This window comes from Cynoglossus semilaevis, chromosome 1, assembly GCF_000523025.1.
Source record: "Cynoglossus semilaevis isolate Cse_v1.0 chromosome 1, Cse_v1.0, whole genome shotgun sequence".
In the NCBI taxonomy this organism is placed as follows: Eukaryota; Metazoa; Chordata; class Actinopteri; order Pleuronectiformes; family Cynoglossidae; genus Cynoglossus; species Cynoglossus semilaevis.
Window position 1 is genome coordinate 21,902,505 of NC_024307.1, and position 19,544 is coordinate 21,922,048.

General features: G+C 38.0%; 1 protein-coding gene across 2 annotated transcripts in view; it reads left to right on the plus strand.

Annotated features, from left to right (window-relative positions):
- lrch4 (leucine-rich repeats and calponin homology (CH) domain containing 4) overlaps positions 1-18,100 on the plus strand; it is a 58,489-nt gene extending 40,389 nt beyond the window's left edge. The window contains exons 6-18 of one of the 2 annotated variants that reach the window (XM_008318947.3): positions 996-1,092; positions 2,815-2,926; positions 3,020-3,108; positions 3,200-3,252; positions 6,482-6,637; positions 6,761-6,829; positions 6,967-7,024; positions 7,121-7,184; positions 9,133-9,228; positions 9,315-9,394; positions 9,542-9,679; positions 10,665-10,742; positions 11,037-11,888. In XM_008318947.3, the coding sequence (XP_008317169.1) occupies positions 996-1,092; positions 2,815-2,926; positions 3,020-3,108; positions 3,200-3,252; positions 6,482-6,637; positions 6,761-6,829; positions 6,967-7,024; positions 7,121-7,184; positions 9,133-9,228; positions 9,315-9,394; positions 9,542-9,679; positions 10,665-10,742; positions 11,037-11,291 (1,345 nt within the window). In that variant the 3' untranslated portion in view covers positions 11,292-11,888. Of the gene's footprint in view, positions 1-995; positions 1,093-2,814; positions 2,927-3,019; positions 3,109-3,199; positions 3,253-6,481; positions 6,638-6,760; positions 6,830-6,966; positions 7,025-7,120; positions 7,185-9,132; positions 9,229-9,314; positions 9,395-9,541; positions 9,680-10,664; positions 10,743-11,036; positions 11,889-17,819 lie in introns of those variants that run through there. The other variant, XM_008318953.3, reaches the window with a different exon arrangement.
- The last annotated feature ends 1,444 nt before the right edge of the window (positions 18,101-19,544 follow it).

The window sequence follows — 19,544 nt, forward strand, 5'->3', positions numbered from 1 at the left end:
ACAATGACGCTACTCTGACATTATGGATTTACCTGCGTTAGCAAGTGTTTGGTCGTCAACATCAGTCAGTGTCTAGGGTCAAAACACTAACAGTTAACTGTTAGTAATAGATGATGGCTTAAAATGTATCTTGATTTTAAAGCCTAGATGGTAGCAGTATATGTAATTCATATTCTTCATAGAAACATGTATCATATGTAAAACTTAGTTATGTTCCAGTCAAGTCGATTTTAATTATACAGCCCAAGTTTCACAAAACACTTAAAATCTAAATTGAATTGATTTTATAACCAATATATATCAGCAGAGCCAGAGTCAGTGTTCAGCCCTCTGTCCCCCTCAGGGGAAAATGGGGGAGACAACAGAGGCAAGGGAAGAATGAGTGAGCAAGACCAGACATGTAGTGCTATATAACATATGTAGCACTACAGTCAGATACGTTGTTACTGTGCAAACGATACAGTTTTAGCAGGAGCTGTATCATGAGTGTTAGATGTTGTGGTGTTGTGGTTCTGCTGGGTTCGATTTTATTCATTTAAAATATGAATAATGACAGAAGTGTCAAGGTCTGGATTAGATCTTGACCAATGCCATCAGGTGGCTCCATTATAGTTGACAGTAAAATAACTATAATTGGAATTCATTGGAAAGCGGGCTAATTATCAACATATTCTGTACTTGACCAAAAACAGTAGTAATGTGTATGTGAAAAAAAAAAAAGAGGATGGATGAAAAGAGAAGCTCAGCTATGCGGGGGGTTAAGCAAAGGTTTTCCATGGTAAAGGAAAGAGGAAGCAGAGTTCTACACAAGGCTCTGAACAGAGTTGTGGCCATGAAACAGAGACGGCCAAGGACAAAGATAAGAGAATGTAACAGGACAGATGGTGTAAGGCAAACAACCATGAGTCAGTGCTCTGTAGAATAGAGGCCCACATTATAACTGTGTTGTTAAGGTATTGTATAACTAATGTATGTGATTTTTGCTTTTTTGGCAGTTTGTCAGACCATGAGCTGTTCACGGGTCAGTTTGGTGGACTGGACTCTGGCTTCAACAGCGTGGACAGCGGCAGCAAAAGATGGTCTGGGAATGAGGTAGGAGGTTGTCCGGAGAGTTCAAGAGTTCACATAAACATAATGCTTTCCCCGACCCCTGACCCCTGACCCTAACCATTACACAAGCATCCCTTCTCTTAATCCTTATCCTAACCCTAATCCAATGCTAATTCTAATCCCAACTCCAAACTAAAAAAAACTCTCAAAATACCATTTTTTTAAGGACCTAAAAAAGGTCCTCACAAGGACAACAGTCCCATACAACATAGCATTTTACCAAAAAAGTGTCCCCACAAGTATAGCTAGACCTATACCATACACACACACACACCCCATTGCATCAGTCTTAACTGTACTACACTTCCCTTCTTTTTCACAGAGAACGCAGGTATTGTTTGGACTAAAAGTTTTGATAAGATTAGGCGTAATTGAACAGTTGTTCCCAAACTTTTTTTGCAGTGCCTCCCTCCTTTGTAGATAGGACTATCGTCAAACCCCTTCTATTCAAAGTTGAAGTACTATCCCCAAAAGTCTTGTCTTAATATCTTTAAAAAACAGATGTTATCACAAAAAAAAAAAAAAAAGGATAAAAAAAATATTAATTTGACCCACCCAGAGGGGGCGCCCCGCACTTTGGGAACCACTGTACAGTACTATAAAAAAGTTTAGAAGAAATGTGTCCCTCCACCTATCCCGCTAAATAATTAAGTTAAATACCAGCAAACGTTCTACTGGCAGCGTTCTAACACATGCTGTCAAGTGCACAGAACACAGTGGGTTATGTCATGTTATCACAGGACAGCATGAGGGAAGCAGCATGCCCTAGAAGGTGCTAACCTGACACAGCAGATGGTTGAAGCCATCTGGGAGAAGCTTTGGTTTGAAGGTATTTAGAAAAAGTGCTTGGCAGTTGACTGGATCACCATCTGTCGTAAAGTCCTGCTGTAAACGTTTTCTCTTTCGGTCTCTAATTCTTTCAAACAGAATTGTGTTGAGCTTTGAGAAAGTAAACCATAAAACGGTAACTTTAACCCAAGACCAGTTATTACTGATGGGACTGATCTCAAATGAATCAGTTTAAAAATGTTAATAAAAAAATGTATATCCAGTAGTTCTACTTTTTTTGTCATTTGACACAACTGTCGAATGAATTGCGAAGGACTCATCAAGCCAGCACCAAGATGCACAGTATCAACTGACAATATAAAAAATATATACTGTATAAAGTCTATAAATAGTTTGATCATTTGGAAAAGTCACTAATATAAACACATTTTTCTTCCTGTTATTCTTCTGTCTGTTCCAGTGAGATACAAGTTTTCATTTTTGTCATATTCAGGATATGTTGATTTATCCTGGATAGTCGTAAATAATCCACAATTACCCTCCGATTTTTTAATTATTTTTTTAAGAGCACAAATTATTTTTTAATAGTATAATATTAATTATTTACATGATTGTGTTGCTTTTTAGTATATTCTGTATATGATAGATTTGACATATTGTGTTTACTTTTATATATATTTATATTATATATTTATATATTTTTATATATGTACAGACATATATAAAATGTATATAAATAAATATATGCTTGTGTATATAGATATTTCTATATTTCTGTATATATTTATATTCACACACAAATATACAGTGAATATAAATATATGTCTGTATATATTCATGTGTAAATCCTGTATATGTATGTATGTATCTATATTAGCATTTATTCACTCCGATGGACTCTGTGTTTGCGTTAAGTCCGCAGACGACTTCTCAGAACGTTCGCTACGCCTGGCCGAGGTCAGCAGAGACCAGAGGAACCTGGAGGAGGAGGAAGAGGAGGAAGCATCTCCCATAGAAACAAAAAAAGGTAATAGAATCCATGGATATATTTTTAATTTTTTATCATTTTAAGTTCTTTAGTAAAACAGATAACTGATCTTTTTTTTTGTTCTGTTGTCAGTGAACGGAGAGGCAGAACAGGTGGATTTTATTGACAGTAGTGTGACCGAGGAAGAAGAGGAGACCAGGACGGATCCACCCACTTCACTGGTGAGGATCAGTCATATACACATATCCTTTTTATTCCCCTTTATATTCCACCCAGAACAATAGACTCAGCCATTTTTTCCTTGTTTTTCAGGCTCAGAATGAAGGACATTCACCCTCCCAAACGCAAGACTCATCAACGTGCAGGTGAATCCATTTATTCTCTACACACCAGAGTATGTAAAATAGAAATACCCTTTACAGTATAGCTCAAGATATTCTGGGAAATTGGTTAATGGGAAATACAGGCAATGTGGACACCAACCCCATAAAAGAAGACACTATATACCTAGTTATAGTACCTATATGTTTTAGGGCAACCAATAATTTCTGCACGGGGCAGTGTTGCAAAAACATTTAAAAATAAACTGTATTCATGGCCTAATTGCACAGACAGTACACTTAAAATATCTATTTAGACATCTAATGTATTTAAAATAAAAATTGTACTTTGATTGTATTAGCAACTGCTGCGGTGACAACTAATAAAGGGAAGTAGCCAAAAGTCTTCATGTGTTACAGTGGTCAGTGTATGTGTATTTATATACATATATGTGTTTATATGTATATTTATATACATATGTGTTTATATGTATATACATATACATATATGTATGTATATGTGTATATATGTATATGTACATAAAACTTTATATTAGGGTTCTTCAAAATAAGGGTTGCAGAACTAAAATATTTTTTTAATTGATGTTATAATATATATATATATTATATATATATAATATTATTGTGCTTGATTTTGCTCCTCTTGTGAAGTGTTATCTGTAGTATATTGTTTATAGAGATAACATCCTCAGTATGTACACGGTACTCCTCAATCCACATCCACAATACTCGGTTTCTTCTGTTGTTTTAAAAAATCGCAGTTTCCAAATGAAAACAGGGAAAGTGGTGGCTTGGTGGTTCAGGAAGTGAACTTGGGTCCAGAAGGTTTCAGGTTCGAGTCCAAGTCACCACAGAGGTGCTCGGAGCATGGCACCGTCCCCACACACTGCTGCTTAAAGCTGCCCACTGTTCACTTTGGTGACGGGTTAAAAGCAGAGGTCACATTTGGTTGTTTGTGCAGAGGGGTCAGTCTAATATTTGTTTGTATCCGTCCCCTACACTTAAAAAAAACAAATCACATTCAGATTCACCGTGCACAGATTTGACTGAAAGCATCCCGGAAGAAGCTAATAGGATGATTGTTTTTTTTTTCTTCCATCTGCTAAGTCTTCAGTGCACTCACACCAAGGCTGTTTGTCAACGACGGATGTATCGGTGTGAATTTTTATGACCAATCCTAAGCAGCGACCCGTGTAGCTTCAGCTTCTTTGACGGTTTTTCACCAGTGTACGGTTTCCTTGGTGTGTGACTATGTACTCTGTCACTATGAGTAACAAAGACGGACACGGTTTTATCAGGTTTTTTTTTTTTTTTATTACTATTTATCCTCTTCTTTCCTCTTTGTTTCACAAGTCCGCTTTGCCCAGTATTTACAGAGCTGGGAAAAGTCAATACCGATGCTGTTCCCATTGCTGACAGCAGTTCCTGAAGACTCAGCTGGCTCAACTGTACTTTTGTAGACACTGTTATCTTAAGAAAGCTCACTGCAGTGAAACGGTGGTCCGCCCACGCTTTAGTTTATAACTCAAACATCATAGGAAGTCAGGTTTCCCCTGAACTTCCCCTGAAATTTTTTTTTTTTTTTTTTTGCACGTGTTTGAGCCCAGAGGTCAGCGCCGCTATCATGCCTCTTGGCTGTTCCACAATACAGATAACCACATTCTTGAGAGAGGGTTTCCCATGAGTCCCATTGGCTACTTGTTAACTGTGACCAAGGGCTATTGTTCTCTGCCTGTGGCGCAACAAACAGCAAACGCTTCATCTCTCTGTTTTTAGGGCCTTTTTATGACCTAGTACTTTGTCCAAATTACTATCATCCATTCGGCACTCGAACCTTCATTAAGTCACACATGCCGTTACATGGCCGAGGTTCGGTGAGAGCAGCGTATTTAGTTGCGACTGTTTTGTAAACAGCAGCCTTTCAGGCAAACGGATGCTCCAGCGAACGGCTCCCATTGTTTCCTGTGGGATGTCTAAAAATACAGCCCAGAAATAAAAAATGGAACATATACAAAGTTGGTGAAAAATAGCGGTCTACTTTTTTTTAGCATTAGTTAGTTAGACAGTAACGGACTTACTCTGAAACGTGTATTTGGTTCAACCAAGTGCAATATTTTGAGATGTGTTTATTTAAATACCTGAGGGTTTAAGGAAAAAGTCGAAGAAAAGAAATCCAAAACTGTCAACATGACAGTTTGAGGTTACAAATGTCACTAAAACAAATGAATGAAAACGAAATGAAGCAGCAAGAAATGTGAATATTAAGAAACTATTTTAAATATTAAGAAATCAATGTTAGTTTAAACTTTATTAAACTTTATTAATGTAAAGTTTTTTGGGGGGGGTTTTTTTGTTTGTTTTTTCTCAATTATCCAAGTTTGAAACATGCAATAAACTATTTAACCTTTAGGGATTAAGTAAGTTATTTTACACATATAACAGTACAGAGTAAAATACAGGCACAACAATCAAATAAAAAAAATGTCCTCCAGGTGGTAGCTGATTTCTATAAGAAATCGTTGTAAGTTGTAATCGTTGTAAGTTATAAGAAATATTGTGTGTTGTGTTCAACTAAACAGACCCAGGTTTCACAGTGGGTAAATTGAGTGAATTGAAACTAGATGATCATTGCATTTTTTAAGGAAAGGACACTGAACTACTTGTCATTGTGACACAGCACACCACTGCACACAACCAAATGTGACCTCTGCTTTTAACCCATCGTCAAAATGAATGTGTGCCATGCTCAGAGCACCTCAGTGGTGACTTTGCCGTTGGTGGACTCAAACCTGAAGCCTTCAAGACCCAAGTCTGCTTCCTTACTAACCACTAAGCCACCACTGCCCCCATTTTATTGTTACATGTGCTTTTTGGGGCATTTCTGTTGACATGACCACTGCTGCATATCTTCTATATCTTCTATCTTCCCAAGATCTCAACAAGACTTTTTTTTTTTTAATCAGGCAGTAGAGGAGATGGTCCCATGATGTCCACTGCCCTGCTTTAAGTTCTTGAAATGTTTAATGTTGTACACATTAGGTGAGAGTTAGTCTGGTTCTCCTAGGAACTTCTGACCACTTCCTTCTCATAAATATCTTACAGTCACAGGACCTCTGTTAAATCCAGCTTCATTCGATTGAGCTAAATCAAAAAATAAAATTTCCTGCAGTGGACAGTTAAACACATTTATGTTTATGTCACATTTTATGAAACATTCAAGTTTAAACATATTAAACTCATGTCATTGCTACAGATCCAGCCTTCATCTGGAGATGGCTCCTCCATCGTCCGTCTGCCCCTCTCCTTTATCTCCCTCCAGCCCCAGCCTGGAGGAGAGGAGGCGGCCGGGCAGCCTGCAGATCTGGCAGGAAAGAGAGCGTCTGCAGCAGCAGCAGAGGGAGAAGGCCAGGTGAACACTCACTGTGGTTGACTGTCAGGAATTTTAGCACTTCTTCATTAAACTTGACGTGTACCTGCATATGTGGTTGAGCACTTGACATACATTCTGTCCAAAACACTCTCTCTTTTGCAGTTTGCTGAAGTCATCTACTAAAACAGGAAGTCACACGGCTTCAGCAGCACAGCCAGGAAGTAGCTCTGCGTGAGTAAAAGCAGATAAAAAACAAACCGATTCTGTCTTAGATACACTCAAAACTCTTTATGTCACATTCTGGGACGATATATTGTGGATATCTAAATGAAAAAAAAAACAACAACTTTGTGTGTGTCTCCCCCTAGCGGTGCATCTCCAGAGCAGAACAACTGCTCTAACTCTGGCCTGAGGCAGAGATGTGCAGTGAGTAATTTTCCCTCCGGTGACAATAGCTATCTGTGATTTTAAAAAAACAACTAACAAACAAACAAAAAAACATTATCTCGTTGTTTTCATCAGAGTGCTGAGCAGATGAGCACAGCGTCACCCTCACTGTTGCTGCAGCGCTCCAACAGTAGAACAGGTAAAACACACACTCTCACAATACAAAACACACCTTCATTATAGTCACAAAAAGAGTAACAAAATTAGAACAATTCCTGTTGCCTTAGAAACAAGTTTGCTGCTTCGTACCGATGTTACTTTTACTTTTTCCTCCCTCACCTAATTTTTAAGAATGTTTTTACTTGTTTGAAACGACACTCGGCGCTAAGGTTGAATAGTAAAAAAAGAAACAAAACAAACCAAAACGTTATTTTACTATTGACATAAAGTCTGTTCTTAAAGTTATTTTTAAAATATATACACATTTTTTTCAAAATTGTGGAGTCAAGCTCTAAATTTTTAATTTTTAGGGCCTATTTTGATTTATTTTTACAATTAAATTTGAACTTTTTTCAAGTTAATAGAACTGGTTTAATTTTAGTTAAGATTGAGTTAACGAAATATCACAATTATTGTAGTCGACTTTACTGTATTTAACTTAAGTTGACCTCATTCAAATAAGAGTTTCTGGTGTAAAACGCTGTGTGTGTTGTATAATATTTATTAACTTGAGTTTATAGGTTTTTACTCATCGTTTCATCTAGGGGAAGAATGCGTTGGGGGGAAGGGGGAATGACTCACAGCTTCCCCACATATGTTGCTCTGGTTGCCTTTGCACAGTGTTGTTGTTCTTATCTTTCATTCATTGCACAAGCACCCCTTTCCTCTTTCGTCAACCCTGAACGCTTTCCCCTCTGTCACCTGTACTCGAGCCGGCACCAGGGAAACTAATTTCGTTCGCCCCATGTCTAACACGTGTTGCAATGACAATAAAGAACCTTGAGCCCTTGAAGGATCGACAGTTAAGAAGGAACTACGTTTTATTGGACAGGTGTTATCTTTTAACAATAACAACGACTAAATGACACGCCAGAATAATTTCTTCCGTGTGGCAAAAATAAAGAGAGTAAAGAGAATATATGAAAAATAAAGAGAATATTGAAATGAATATTCATAGTCTTTCTGCTCCTTCGTACACTCTTCCGTTTATCCTTCTACCGGACTCGCACTCGTTCTGATTTGACAACCGCTCACTTGTCCCGCCTCAAGGCAACAAACTTAACTCTGATTGGCTGTTGTTTTCATTTGTTCCGCCTGTTTTAATGACGAAGTCAACGCTGATTACACCGCTTCTCTGCCAATTTGTTTTGTCTAGTTTTATTAGTTGAGGAGTAACTAATGTATATAACTGCGTTTCGACGTGTCATTTAGCGCCGAATTACTTTACAATTAGCATTTGATACGTTTAATGCGTTAAAAAAGCAGTGTGGTTGACGTAGTGTTTGCATTTGATACGTTTAATGCGTTAAAAAGCAGTGTGTTTGAAGGAAAATAAATACTAAACGACAGTACTAGGGTTGCCAACAATGGACTCTGACAATGCGGGACTCTTCGGTGCGGCTGAATTTCAAAATTTACTTTGACTTTAACACAGCACGTAAATTGTGCTGCTTTTCAGTTTAATTTCTTTCTTTTTTTCATTGACGAGCAGTTTTGTTCAAAGCAAGTTTAATTTCAGCTCAACAATAGTTGTAACTGCAAAAAGGGGGTGCTTCAGAAAACGTTTAGGAAACGCTGACCTGGAACAGAGTAACAACTTTTACTGTATTAATGTTTTTGACTGTTTCTTTTTACACCCATATCAAAAGAAATTATGAATCAATTCTCATATGCAAAAACAGAGAACACAAGAGAGGGGTAAATATATAAAAATTAAATTGTTAATCAGAGTACCTTTAATGGTATACTATAAAACACATGGTCAGAAAGTTTTGGTTACTCAGTTGTACTTATAGTAAGTTGTACTAAAAGTATTGCTTGTCAATAAGATTATATCAACATATGTTGTTAACATTTTCTCAGTGGTGATAATTTGTGATTTAAATGGAGCTAGAAAACATTAACTTGTGTTTTAATGTCGACCTCAGATGTCCCGTCCTCCCTGAAGACGCCTCAGGGTCCATCTCAGAAACCCAACAGCTTCCTGTTTCGCTCTTCTTCACGCAGCAATGTCAAGCCAATAGGTATGGAACGCAGACAGACACACTCTTTGCTTTGCTGTGTTAGCTAAGTTACCCGTCTTATTGTCGGGGCCCTTTATTTTCTCTAGGCGAATTGAGCAGAAGTGAATCCAGTGCAACGCTACGCACCGCTAAAGAGGAGAGAGCTGACATCATACAGCTTCGCAAGGTGCCGTCAGCAGATAAGCTATAGAAGAATGAAGAAATAGAAAGAAATAAGTCAGTAAGAGGTCAGCAGATAAGCTATAGAAGAATGAATAATAATAATAATAATTCAAGAAATAAGTCAGATGACGGTTCGTGTCTCCCTCTACAGATTCTAGAGTCTCGGTTAAAGATCATTCTCCCTGAGGATCTGAGTGAGGCCTTGTCCAATGGCACGGTCCTGTGTCAGCTGGTCAATCAGATCAAACCGCGCTCTGTATTAACCATTAACGTTCCTTCTCCAGCTGTGGTGAGTATTTCTAACTTTGGCTGTTCTTCTTTAGCTGTTATGCACAGAAGTCTCATGATGTGCATCTACATAAAGGTAAAATAAAAAATTAAACTGGGGTTGCACCGATCACTAATACTATCATTGCGTATTTGTTCCGATACTGACTAATTAGCTACTGTACATCGTGAACTGGATAATGGGGCTGATCCTTGTTACCGATCTATGTACTGTACTTCATCGAATTCTGCTTGAGACCTACATGTGCTGCGGTACGCGCTAGCACCTCCACTAGAACTTTACAGGGGTCCTGGACTTACGTCGGAATTCCATTCCCATGATGACGTAATTCGATTTGGAGCGTTCGTGCGAACTAAAATAAATGACATGCAAACGTCATGCAAATAGGCTAAAATCCTGAAATGGTTTTATAATTTTCTACGCCATCTATTGGGGAAACGTGGGTATTGCAGGGAAAAGGCAGACGTGTACTGATAATATAAACAAATTATATCATTTGGAAAGGTTTGGCAGGCCGGATTAAAAAGAGTAACAGGCCGCATCTGGTCCCCGGGCCTTAGTTTGCCATGCCTGATCTAGGACATAAAAACATTAAATGAGTCTGACTTACATTTGGGAGCCATAATGAAGGGTAAAAAGTTCCTAAAAAACAACACAAACAAAAGAAAGCAAATGTAGCACAATCCAATGTATGGCTACAACCGGTGAACAAATCTGTGTTGGGCAAAACCAACTAGTCCCCCTCGAGAAAAAATGTTTTAACGCTGTACTTTGGAATGATGAGATCGAAGGTAAAACGCCATGGGTCGAGGCCATGGTAAAACAAGGACCTCCTGTATTTTGAAATATGTGACTGAGTGCAGATTGTGGGGAAATCCTGCTTGTTTTGCACCGCTTTTTTTTTTTCTTCTTATTTTTAAATAACCAGATAAAGTTTTACATCAAGGTGGATGCTGATTTTGAACAAACATCGTTGTGTTCGCAGCCAAAGCTGAGTTCAGCCAAGTGTCGACTTAATGTGGAAAACTTCATCGCTGCCTGTCGCAAGCTGGGAGTCCCTGAGGTAAATCTGTCTTGCTTTTATTTATATTATTTCGTGGACCCTCTTCTGTGTTGTTTTTTCCTAAGGATTGAAGCAGAGGAGATTTACACAGGCTTCAAGCTTAGATGTTTAACACCTCTGTGTTGTTCTGTCAGCGTGGAACTGAAACTCAGATTAGGTTTCAGTCCAACCCTGACTCCGCTTTGTGTAACTTTACACTCTGCTGTTGTCCCTCTCCTCTCCCACAAGTTCTGACAACATGAATTTTCCTCCTGTCTGTGTGTCTGTGTGTGTGCGTGCGTGTGTGCTGTCCAGAGGGACCTGTGCGTGTGCTCTGACGTGCTTCTTTGTAAGCTGCCTGCTGTGCTGCGCTGTGTGGCCGCCCTGCTGGCCACTGTTACTGCCGCCACTGAGGAGGTGGGAACGGGAGAGGACGGCTCCCCTTGTCGCTCCTCGCCTTTGTCCGCCTTGTCGTCCCCGTCCTCTTCGCTACTGTCCACAGATTTCCTCTTCTTCTACTGTGCAGCCATGGCCCTGCTCTACGCAGTCTACTACCACCTGCTGGTCTAAAGTCTGAGGACGACGCCAGCAGCCGTCATCATAGACCGTATTACATTATCAGCGTGTGTTTTGAGGTGTGTATGTTCCTACTCGGTGTCTCGGCAGCACAATAAGACCCCGACTTGTCCAATTAGAGGTCACCATCCTTCATATTCATTGGTCCTGTAAGCCCTAGGGGCTAAAGACCCTCATATAAGGTTTACGTACATTAGCCACCAGGCTTGTTTGCCATCTACAGATGCATGGATTAATAGTTGCTGTGGTAAAGTGTATTCACTGACACTTCAGGCTCCGCTGGGACAGACGGGTCGGGCCAGGTAGAATCCACTTGTCAGAGCCTAACTTGCTCAGAGGAGCAAACAAAGTAGAGCAATCTAGTCTCCGAGGAATCTTTCTTCTCACGTTACTGATATCGCTCACTGACAGAGCTGCATCTGGAGGTGATAGAAATCACTACTGGCAAACAAAAACAAAATGACATTTTATTTGATTCCTCAACTTGCTTCAAGGAGGCTCATTTGAAACGAGATAGTCTCCTTTAGTGGGAGACTATCCTATCGCGTTACCACAGCTGAGTAAAGCACGTAACACAGCACATATAACAACAACAACGAAAAAAAAAAAACCTGGCCTGGAGGCTTTTAATGTCATTGTCAACAGTCCCGTTTCGTCTTTCAAAACATTCTTCTGTGACATGCAAGGAAACCTAGCGTAGGTGGTGAAGTGTACGCCCCAATTATTCACCGCTCAGGGATGAAAAGACAGAGTTTGTCGTGAGAGTCGAGCCGAGGAAATGTGGCCTGAGATGCAGCTTGTAGCGATTGTCCACAGCTGCCCCGGTTGGAAGTCGCAGCCATGTAGAACAGCAGGAAGTATTGGGCACAGAATTTGACCTGAATGTGAAATAGATGAAAGGTGATGGACGCGGGTGAACAAGTGAGATGCCTTAACTGAGTTTTAGCCTTTTTCCCCTGGAAACACAGCAGAGCTGCTTTTGAGGCACGGACGTCAACTGGGCAGAGCGAAGGACAAAAACATGACTGATATGGGACAGATCTGGGACATAGGACGGAGTATTAGGGCCACATTGAGATTTTTTATTTTTTTATTTTTTCAAAATTAAGGTTGTAAATTTTTATGTTTTTCTCATGACGTTAAAACTCCATTTTCAGAAATTTACAACCTTAATTTTGAAAAAAAAAAATGAGAATTTACAACCTTAATTTTGAAAAAAAAAGAGGGAAAAAGTCATTAATTTACAAAAAAGTTCTCATAAGTCTCTCATAATTTGCAATTTAATCTGGCACATTTGTGACTTTGTTACGCCAAGATTTGTACAAACATTTTCACAAACTTACTTTTCATAAATTTGACTTCTTTTGTAAAAAATGACTTCTCGTAAATGTATGACTTTTCTCATAAACTTACGACTTTTCTCATAAGGTTATGAAAATAGTCTTGGAAATGTACAACTTTAATCTAGTAATTTAAATAAAATATTCTTTTTGTTAAACACTCGACACCTACAGAAGACAGGTTATCTTGGAAAGTTTTTGTTTTGTAGGACATAACACATGACACACACACAGGATAATTTACAGCTTCTTTTTTTGTATTTTAGTATTTTTTACACATATTTGACACATGATGTTTAAGAAAACCCAGAGTGACTTTTTTTTTAAAAAAAACTTCTGCATTGTGGTGAAGCTCTTCAAACTCTGTGGTCTCTTGACTTTGTTGTAATGAAGCACATGAGTTTAAAGCAGTGTCAAATGTGGGTGCATAGGTCAACCATAGCAGCTGATGTGAAGCACATGAGTTTAAAGCAGTGTCACATGTGGGTGCATAGGTCATAAGTCAACCTTAGCAGCTGATCGGGGGGTGGGGGCATTAATGTATGTTTTCACTACTCGTGAGTATTAAAAAAACAATTATTGACATTACGTTTTCAGCCTTAATAAGCCACAATTCCCTATAATGGCATTTGTGACGTCAGAAAATCACTCTCAGAAAGTGTTTTTCTCCTCCAGTTCTGCCCACTACGTCCTCTCCTGCGTGTTTCCCAGAGAGTTAGTTAAACCAACACAAGACTGAACGTGAATGTGAACTATTTTCTAACGCCAGAGGGCAGATGTAAGTGAGTAATAACGTGGACCTGGGATGTACAGTCATGTAACTTCTCTCACAGTGACGGCGGAAGAAACGAACCAGTGCCTCTCTTTGAACGGGGTTGACTGACCACTTTTGCAGAGACTTTTTGTGTTTCTTTTTCTGCTTTATAAAAAATGTGAACACCAGAGGGCAGTGTCGCTCCGTTAACCCTCTTCTATTAAGGCGTAAAGTATGAAAACAAACGGTACTTATCTTTTGATCGCGTGCGCGCGCATGTGCATGAATGTTTACGTCACTGGACCCCCTTACCAGCTGACGTCACGTTTGTATAAATGTAAACAGGTTATTAAATTATTGTCTTTTTAATTTATTTTACTTTTTTTTTTTTGGTTGGTGAACACTTCAGTGTGCAGCTAAGTCTCACACATACAATAATTCCTCACAAAGGAGTAAATTAAAATGATCAATTGTTACGACTTAAAGCAACTTTGATTGTTAGGTTTTGGCCCTTTTTGGATGGGCTAACAGTGTATTTCCGGTTGGCCACATATTTAGCCACATACTGTCTGCTAACCAAGAGAGCACACTATCCAAGAATGATACCTGCTGTAATTTAACTGTAAAGGTAATAAAATAAAAAAGCCACAATCAAAATATTTTGATTCAATCGCCAAAGTTTACAATGTTCAAACTAATGATTGAGCTGAACAATAACAATAATCGCAACATTACTAACTGCAATCAAAGTTGTGTACAGCACATTAAGAACTGAAATTGTAATATTTAAACAAAGCGATGTAAAGATAGCGTGGAAGCTGTACTGAATAATTGTGAAAGGAAACAAAAGTTAAGTACTTAAGACTTAAATCTTAACAATTTATTCAACCAAGTCGAATTGAAAATGTCTTACACGTGCTTTCATAATTGGTTTCTTTACTTTTGTTTTATATAACCTGACTCCACCTGTCCATTTGGAAAGTTTACCCTTTGATTTCTGCCACAGCTCTTGCTGTGTATGTCTTTATTTATTTAATATTTGACATATATGCGTCCCAGATTTAATGAGTGTACATTGTACCTTTTGTTTGTTTTTTGTCCATTGTCCTTTTCATGTCCATGTCTCTGCTGTCTAAAGGTCAAAATGTCCACTGTAAATTCTCCTGTCCTGTTTTCTGGATCTTTTTTTATTAGCCTGCTGTTAAGATGAACTTTATACTGATTCAACACAAATGTATATTTTCTGAATGAAGCCGACTTAAGCAGCACACAGTAATTCCTTCACTGGCTTAGACCAAGCTATATTCTTAAACACTACGTTAGCGAAACAGAAATGCTGTTGTGTTTTATATGAATATGATCCTCTTGTACGATGGAGAATCATCTTTGAGTTTATATAAATCTATAAAAGTTGTTTTTTCTTCTTCTTCTTCCTGCTGTAAAGAATTTATTAAAACTACAACTTTGATCATGTGCCGATTGTCTGTGCGCCGCCACTGCTGCTTTGCTTTATCCACTCAGGTCTGAAATTGTGTTCAGCCTATCTGCAGTTGCTGAACAAAACCCCACAACATTTCACTGTAGGAGGGGGAAAAAAAGGCTTTTCAGTGTTTTTGTTTTTCTTAAAACCCAAGGAAGAGAGCTGGGATGTGTCCTAGGTGGGTTGCATTACAAGCCAATCCACATGCTTTTGATTTAATCCGTTGTTATAGTGATGATAATGCCAGACGCTAACATTTTCTGCTATGGTGTGGAACAAAGTTAAAGACATTAGACTTGGACCTGCGGTCTAATTTGGTTTGTTTGACTAGTGACTTGACTTTAAAATAAATCAATAAAGTGTTGCTGTAGTGATTTAAGCATTAGAATTTCAAAACACCTTAACTTGACTATGGTAACATCAGCTAGCACGTTTGCAGAGTAAAGGCAATATAAAGCATAAAAATAAAGTAACAATATATTTGGGCAGCACTTGTTTACTACTTATTAACTTCCATTTTATGTTTACCGTAATAACCTTTTTTTTTTTTTTACACGCTGCTGTCTTCCCGCTCTTCAATTCTAATTGACTTCTAATTATTCTCTGTTATGGTTGGCTTTTCGACCGCATGTTCCGCCTATTTTCATGACGAACTGGGCGTTAATTGGACGTCATCCGTAGGTTCATTTAGTGTCTGCTTTATTAGTTGAGCGACATCTCAATAAATTTAAACGTCGCAGTTAGTCGAACTCAAATTCCTATTCAGTTGACGTCATGGAGAAACATGTCTGAGTAAGACTTTGACGAATACACGGAGAATTTTAAAGTTTAATTTTTTCCCCCCTTGTTTGTTGAAAACTAAAACGTTCGGCTAGAAAATTGGAATTAAAATGCACCACAAAGAATTTGTAACAGAAACACAGGATATGATGACGGCAGAGAGCAGACTGCTCGGAGCAGGTGAAGGACTTTTCTCTGTTGTTACTAAAGCACAAAGAACTGTTCTGTATTTTATCAGAGATTAGAGCCATGTTTTTGAGACGTTTCCGCTGCAAGACCACGGAAGAGAAAACTCTAGAAGTGATGATTCACTTGCTACGTAAAATGCCACGTATCATTGAAAAGTAAAGAATAATTGGCTTATTTAATATATGTGTGTGTTGTGGGGGTTTACAGCAGCCATGCAGATATCCTGACGGGAAACGTATGTGTCTTGTGCTTTTAACTTTGTCCAAAGCTTCTGTGTTGTCTCCAAGCAGGGCATTTACCAGCAATAGCTGCAGTAAATTCATGTGAGCAGGTGAGTTTGACTGACAAAGAGCCACGAGTCTCAGGTCTGTACAACTGCCACAATGACGTCACCTCTCCTATCAGCTGGCTTTTATCTCAGACTGTCTGCTGCTCATACACTTGACTCGACTGTTTGTTCACCCGAGTTTTACCAAATGCACAGGTCACATGACAACGTCACTGTCAATAAGAGTGGTGAAAAACATACTGTAAGTACGCCACCGGAAAGTACGTTTTTGTAGTTCCACTGCTGGACTCTAGGAGTCACCACAGACACACAAAACATATCACCAGTGACGGAAGCTTTAAGTTCACTACTGCATGCACTTTAAAAATAACAGTCTTAGGACTAAACCAGGATCGTGTCTAAATCCTTTAGCAACAGAATTGAATATAATTGATAGAAATTGTCCAAATTCAGCATCATACATTCTAACAAAAAACATTTCACACAAATGAGGCAACCAAAAGCTCATTCTACGTTTGATTTTTAATGTGAAGTTTGCGGTCCTGCCATGCTCTACTAGTCAGCCACGCTGCTGGACCTGTTCAGACAGGTCAGAGCAAGTGTCAAACTCAAGGCCCAGGGACCGAATATGGCCCACTAAGTCATTTTCTATGGCCCACGGGAGATTAAAAAGCAGCTGGAGTTTCTTAACCTGGTAAATTATAAAAAAAGAAAAAAAAAGTACAACACATAGCAACGATCAATATTTGTAACTTATATAAATAGATGTATATGTTCATTAATTGCAGAAATATTTATTAATACATTATGGAGTAGCTACAACTATACAGTCTAACGTTTACAACCGCCCCCGCACATGTAGTGCAAATGAAGGACATGGATTTGGCCTTGGTCTAAATTGTACAAAATAATAATAATAATAATAATAATAATAATAATAATAAATCCCAAAGACAGGTCTGTTACTGGAACACAGAACCTGGTGTTTATCACACTGAACTATTGGATTATTCTCAAGCGGTGGAACGAACTGGAAGTACAGAATTTTTTTTTTTTCTCACTATTTTCAAAATGAAATGTATTCACCTGCCTCTGAAGGAAGCTTTTAAGCTAAAAACACACCAATGACTGTAAAACGAAAAGCACTTTTGTGCATGAAAAAGAGAAGCACATTAAGCAAAACCTACAAAACAGAAGAAAAAAAGAAAGAAAAATACTGTAATTGCATTGCTGTCAATGTAATAATAATAGTATTCTTCACAGGAATGTGACCTACAGAGGAAGTGCATGAAGCCATTATGAGCAAAGCCATTGAATTTCTTGTAAATGGTTTCTATTAGAAAAATAAAATGTAAAAGCAAGCGAAAAGTACAAAATTGGGAAATACATATTCAGTGCAAGACTTAAAGGTAATAAGGTGTTATTCAAATAATTCTGAAGTTATTCACAGGATGATTCATGTGAATGAATACAGTTTTGTGAATTGGAGTAGAAGCCTAACCAATGAAGTTTATTTTATTGTAGTTAAACCAACTGGTGTACTTTTTTCATGACTGTTCAGGGCAGAAATAATTAGAATTCACTGGGAAAATTAATTAGTAGAATTTAACTTAAACATTCCATGGAAAACAACAACAATTTCCCTGATTTTTAAAAACCTTTTTCTTGATCCGTGATCCGTGTATTCCAGGAATCCATGTGTCCACCTCAGCTAATCACCGAAGAGGAGGGGCTGAGTCGACTGGCCCACATTGTCCAGGTGCTTGTGGACCTGGCTGATAGCCCGCAGAGGAAACAGGAAACGTCTGCAGCTCTTGGATCAGCCCAGTAGTAGGCATACGGATGGCGGCACTCCATCAGAGAATTCCAAATGGTGTTTCTTAAAAGTGTTCTTAGCGTGTCTTAGATGTACTATTTTATATTTTCAACTTCAAATTTGTACGTTGTTCATAATAAATTACTTGAAAGCGATGTTTCTCGTCTTTGTTTCGACCAATTCAAATTCAACTGGAGACCTAGCTTTTTCACAGTGTTAATAAATTATTTTTCATGACAATACAGTATTTACTGTCAATACCATAAAATAATTTAAATAAAATGGACATGATCAGGAGACTAGATTAAAATTACTTAACTAGACTAGACGGGAATAGTCAAAATTAGCAAGCCTAGGTTAGACTAGATGGGACTAGTCGGCATTAGCTACATTAGACTAGATGGAACTAGACTTGACCAGAAGAGACATGACAACCGCAGATTAGATTAAACTAGAAGGGAATAGACTGGAATCGATGGGATAAAACAATACTAGAGTGGATTAGATTAAAACATATTAAACAAGACAAGAATAGATTAGATTGGATTGAACTAGAATGAACTGAAAAGGACGAGAGAAAATAAACTAGACTACATTATTATAAACTACTTCAGTGGACAAAAATAGATTAGACCAGACTAACCTGTATTATATTCTACACTGTATTATATTATCTTAGATAATTAGATTATATAAAAAAAAACAGAACCACACAAAAAAGTGACTATATTAGAACAGACAATGCACCTAAACTCTATAATATGTTTGCTGCAGCACGGCGGTAAGTTAGAAAAACTAATTTAAACGGTGTCATATGAAAATGTTATGTTGTAATGAACAATTCACGATGTGTGATGAAAAATTGATGTTGTGTTATATTATGATATGAAAAAATTCATAGACACAAAATAAAAATTGTCAGTCTTTCAGCATTAAATGTCAGAGTTAAATCCTTCATGTTTTTTTTCCGACTGTAAAAATGTTTGAGTTGATTTTAATACTTAAAACAATGTGTCTTTAATTCCAACGCATAAATTCCAACTCTTTACTTGGAACATGAACGTAACACAACAAGTGTTCATTTGCGAAACTCCACCCACAAATTTCCCGCCGCTGGACTGAAGTTAGCGAGAAGACAGATGAGTAACGAACATTTCAAACGGCTTTGGCGACCACTGGAATATTTGCGTTGGTTTATATTTCGCTGCATTTGAATATGTTGTAGACTTGAGGGAAGTAGCGATATGTACTGACCCTGTGAGCTGTAAAGTATTAATATAATAACGACTTTGTTTTTTTAAAATAAACCATAAATTTAATGTTTCCAAAATAACCGAGGTTCGGCATGTTAGGGCAATTATGAGGTAAATAAACACATACTCGGATAATTATTTTTATTTTGAGTGCTTGTAATCTAGTTTTCTAGGTTAGTAAAGTTATTATACTACCAGTGTTACATCTACAGTGCAACACTGGAAAATAAAAACATTTGTATGAGACACTGGTGTTTAATACAGTACAATAATATTTGGCTTTAACACTGTGTTCCTGTTGTGAAGTTCTCATTAGTATCCATTAGCTGTGTATTTTCCTCCATGT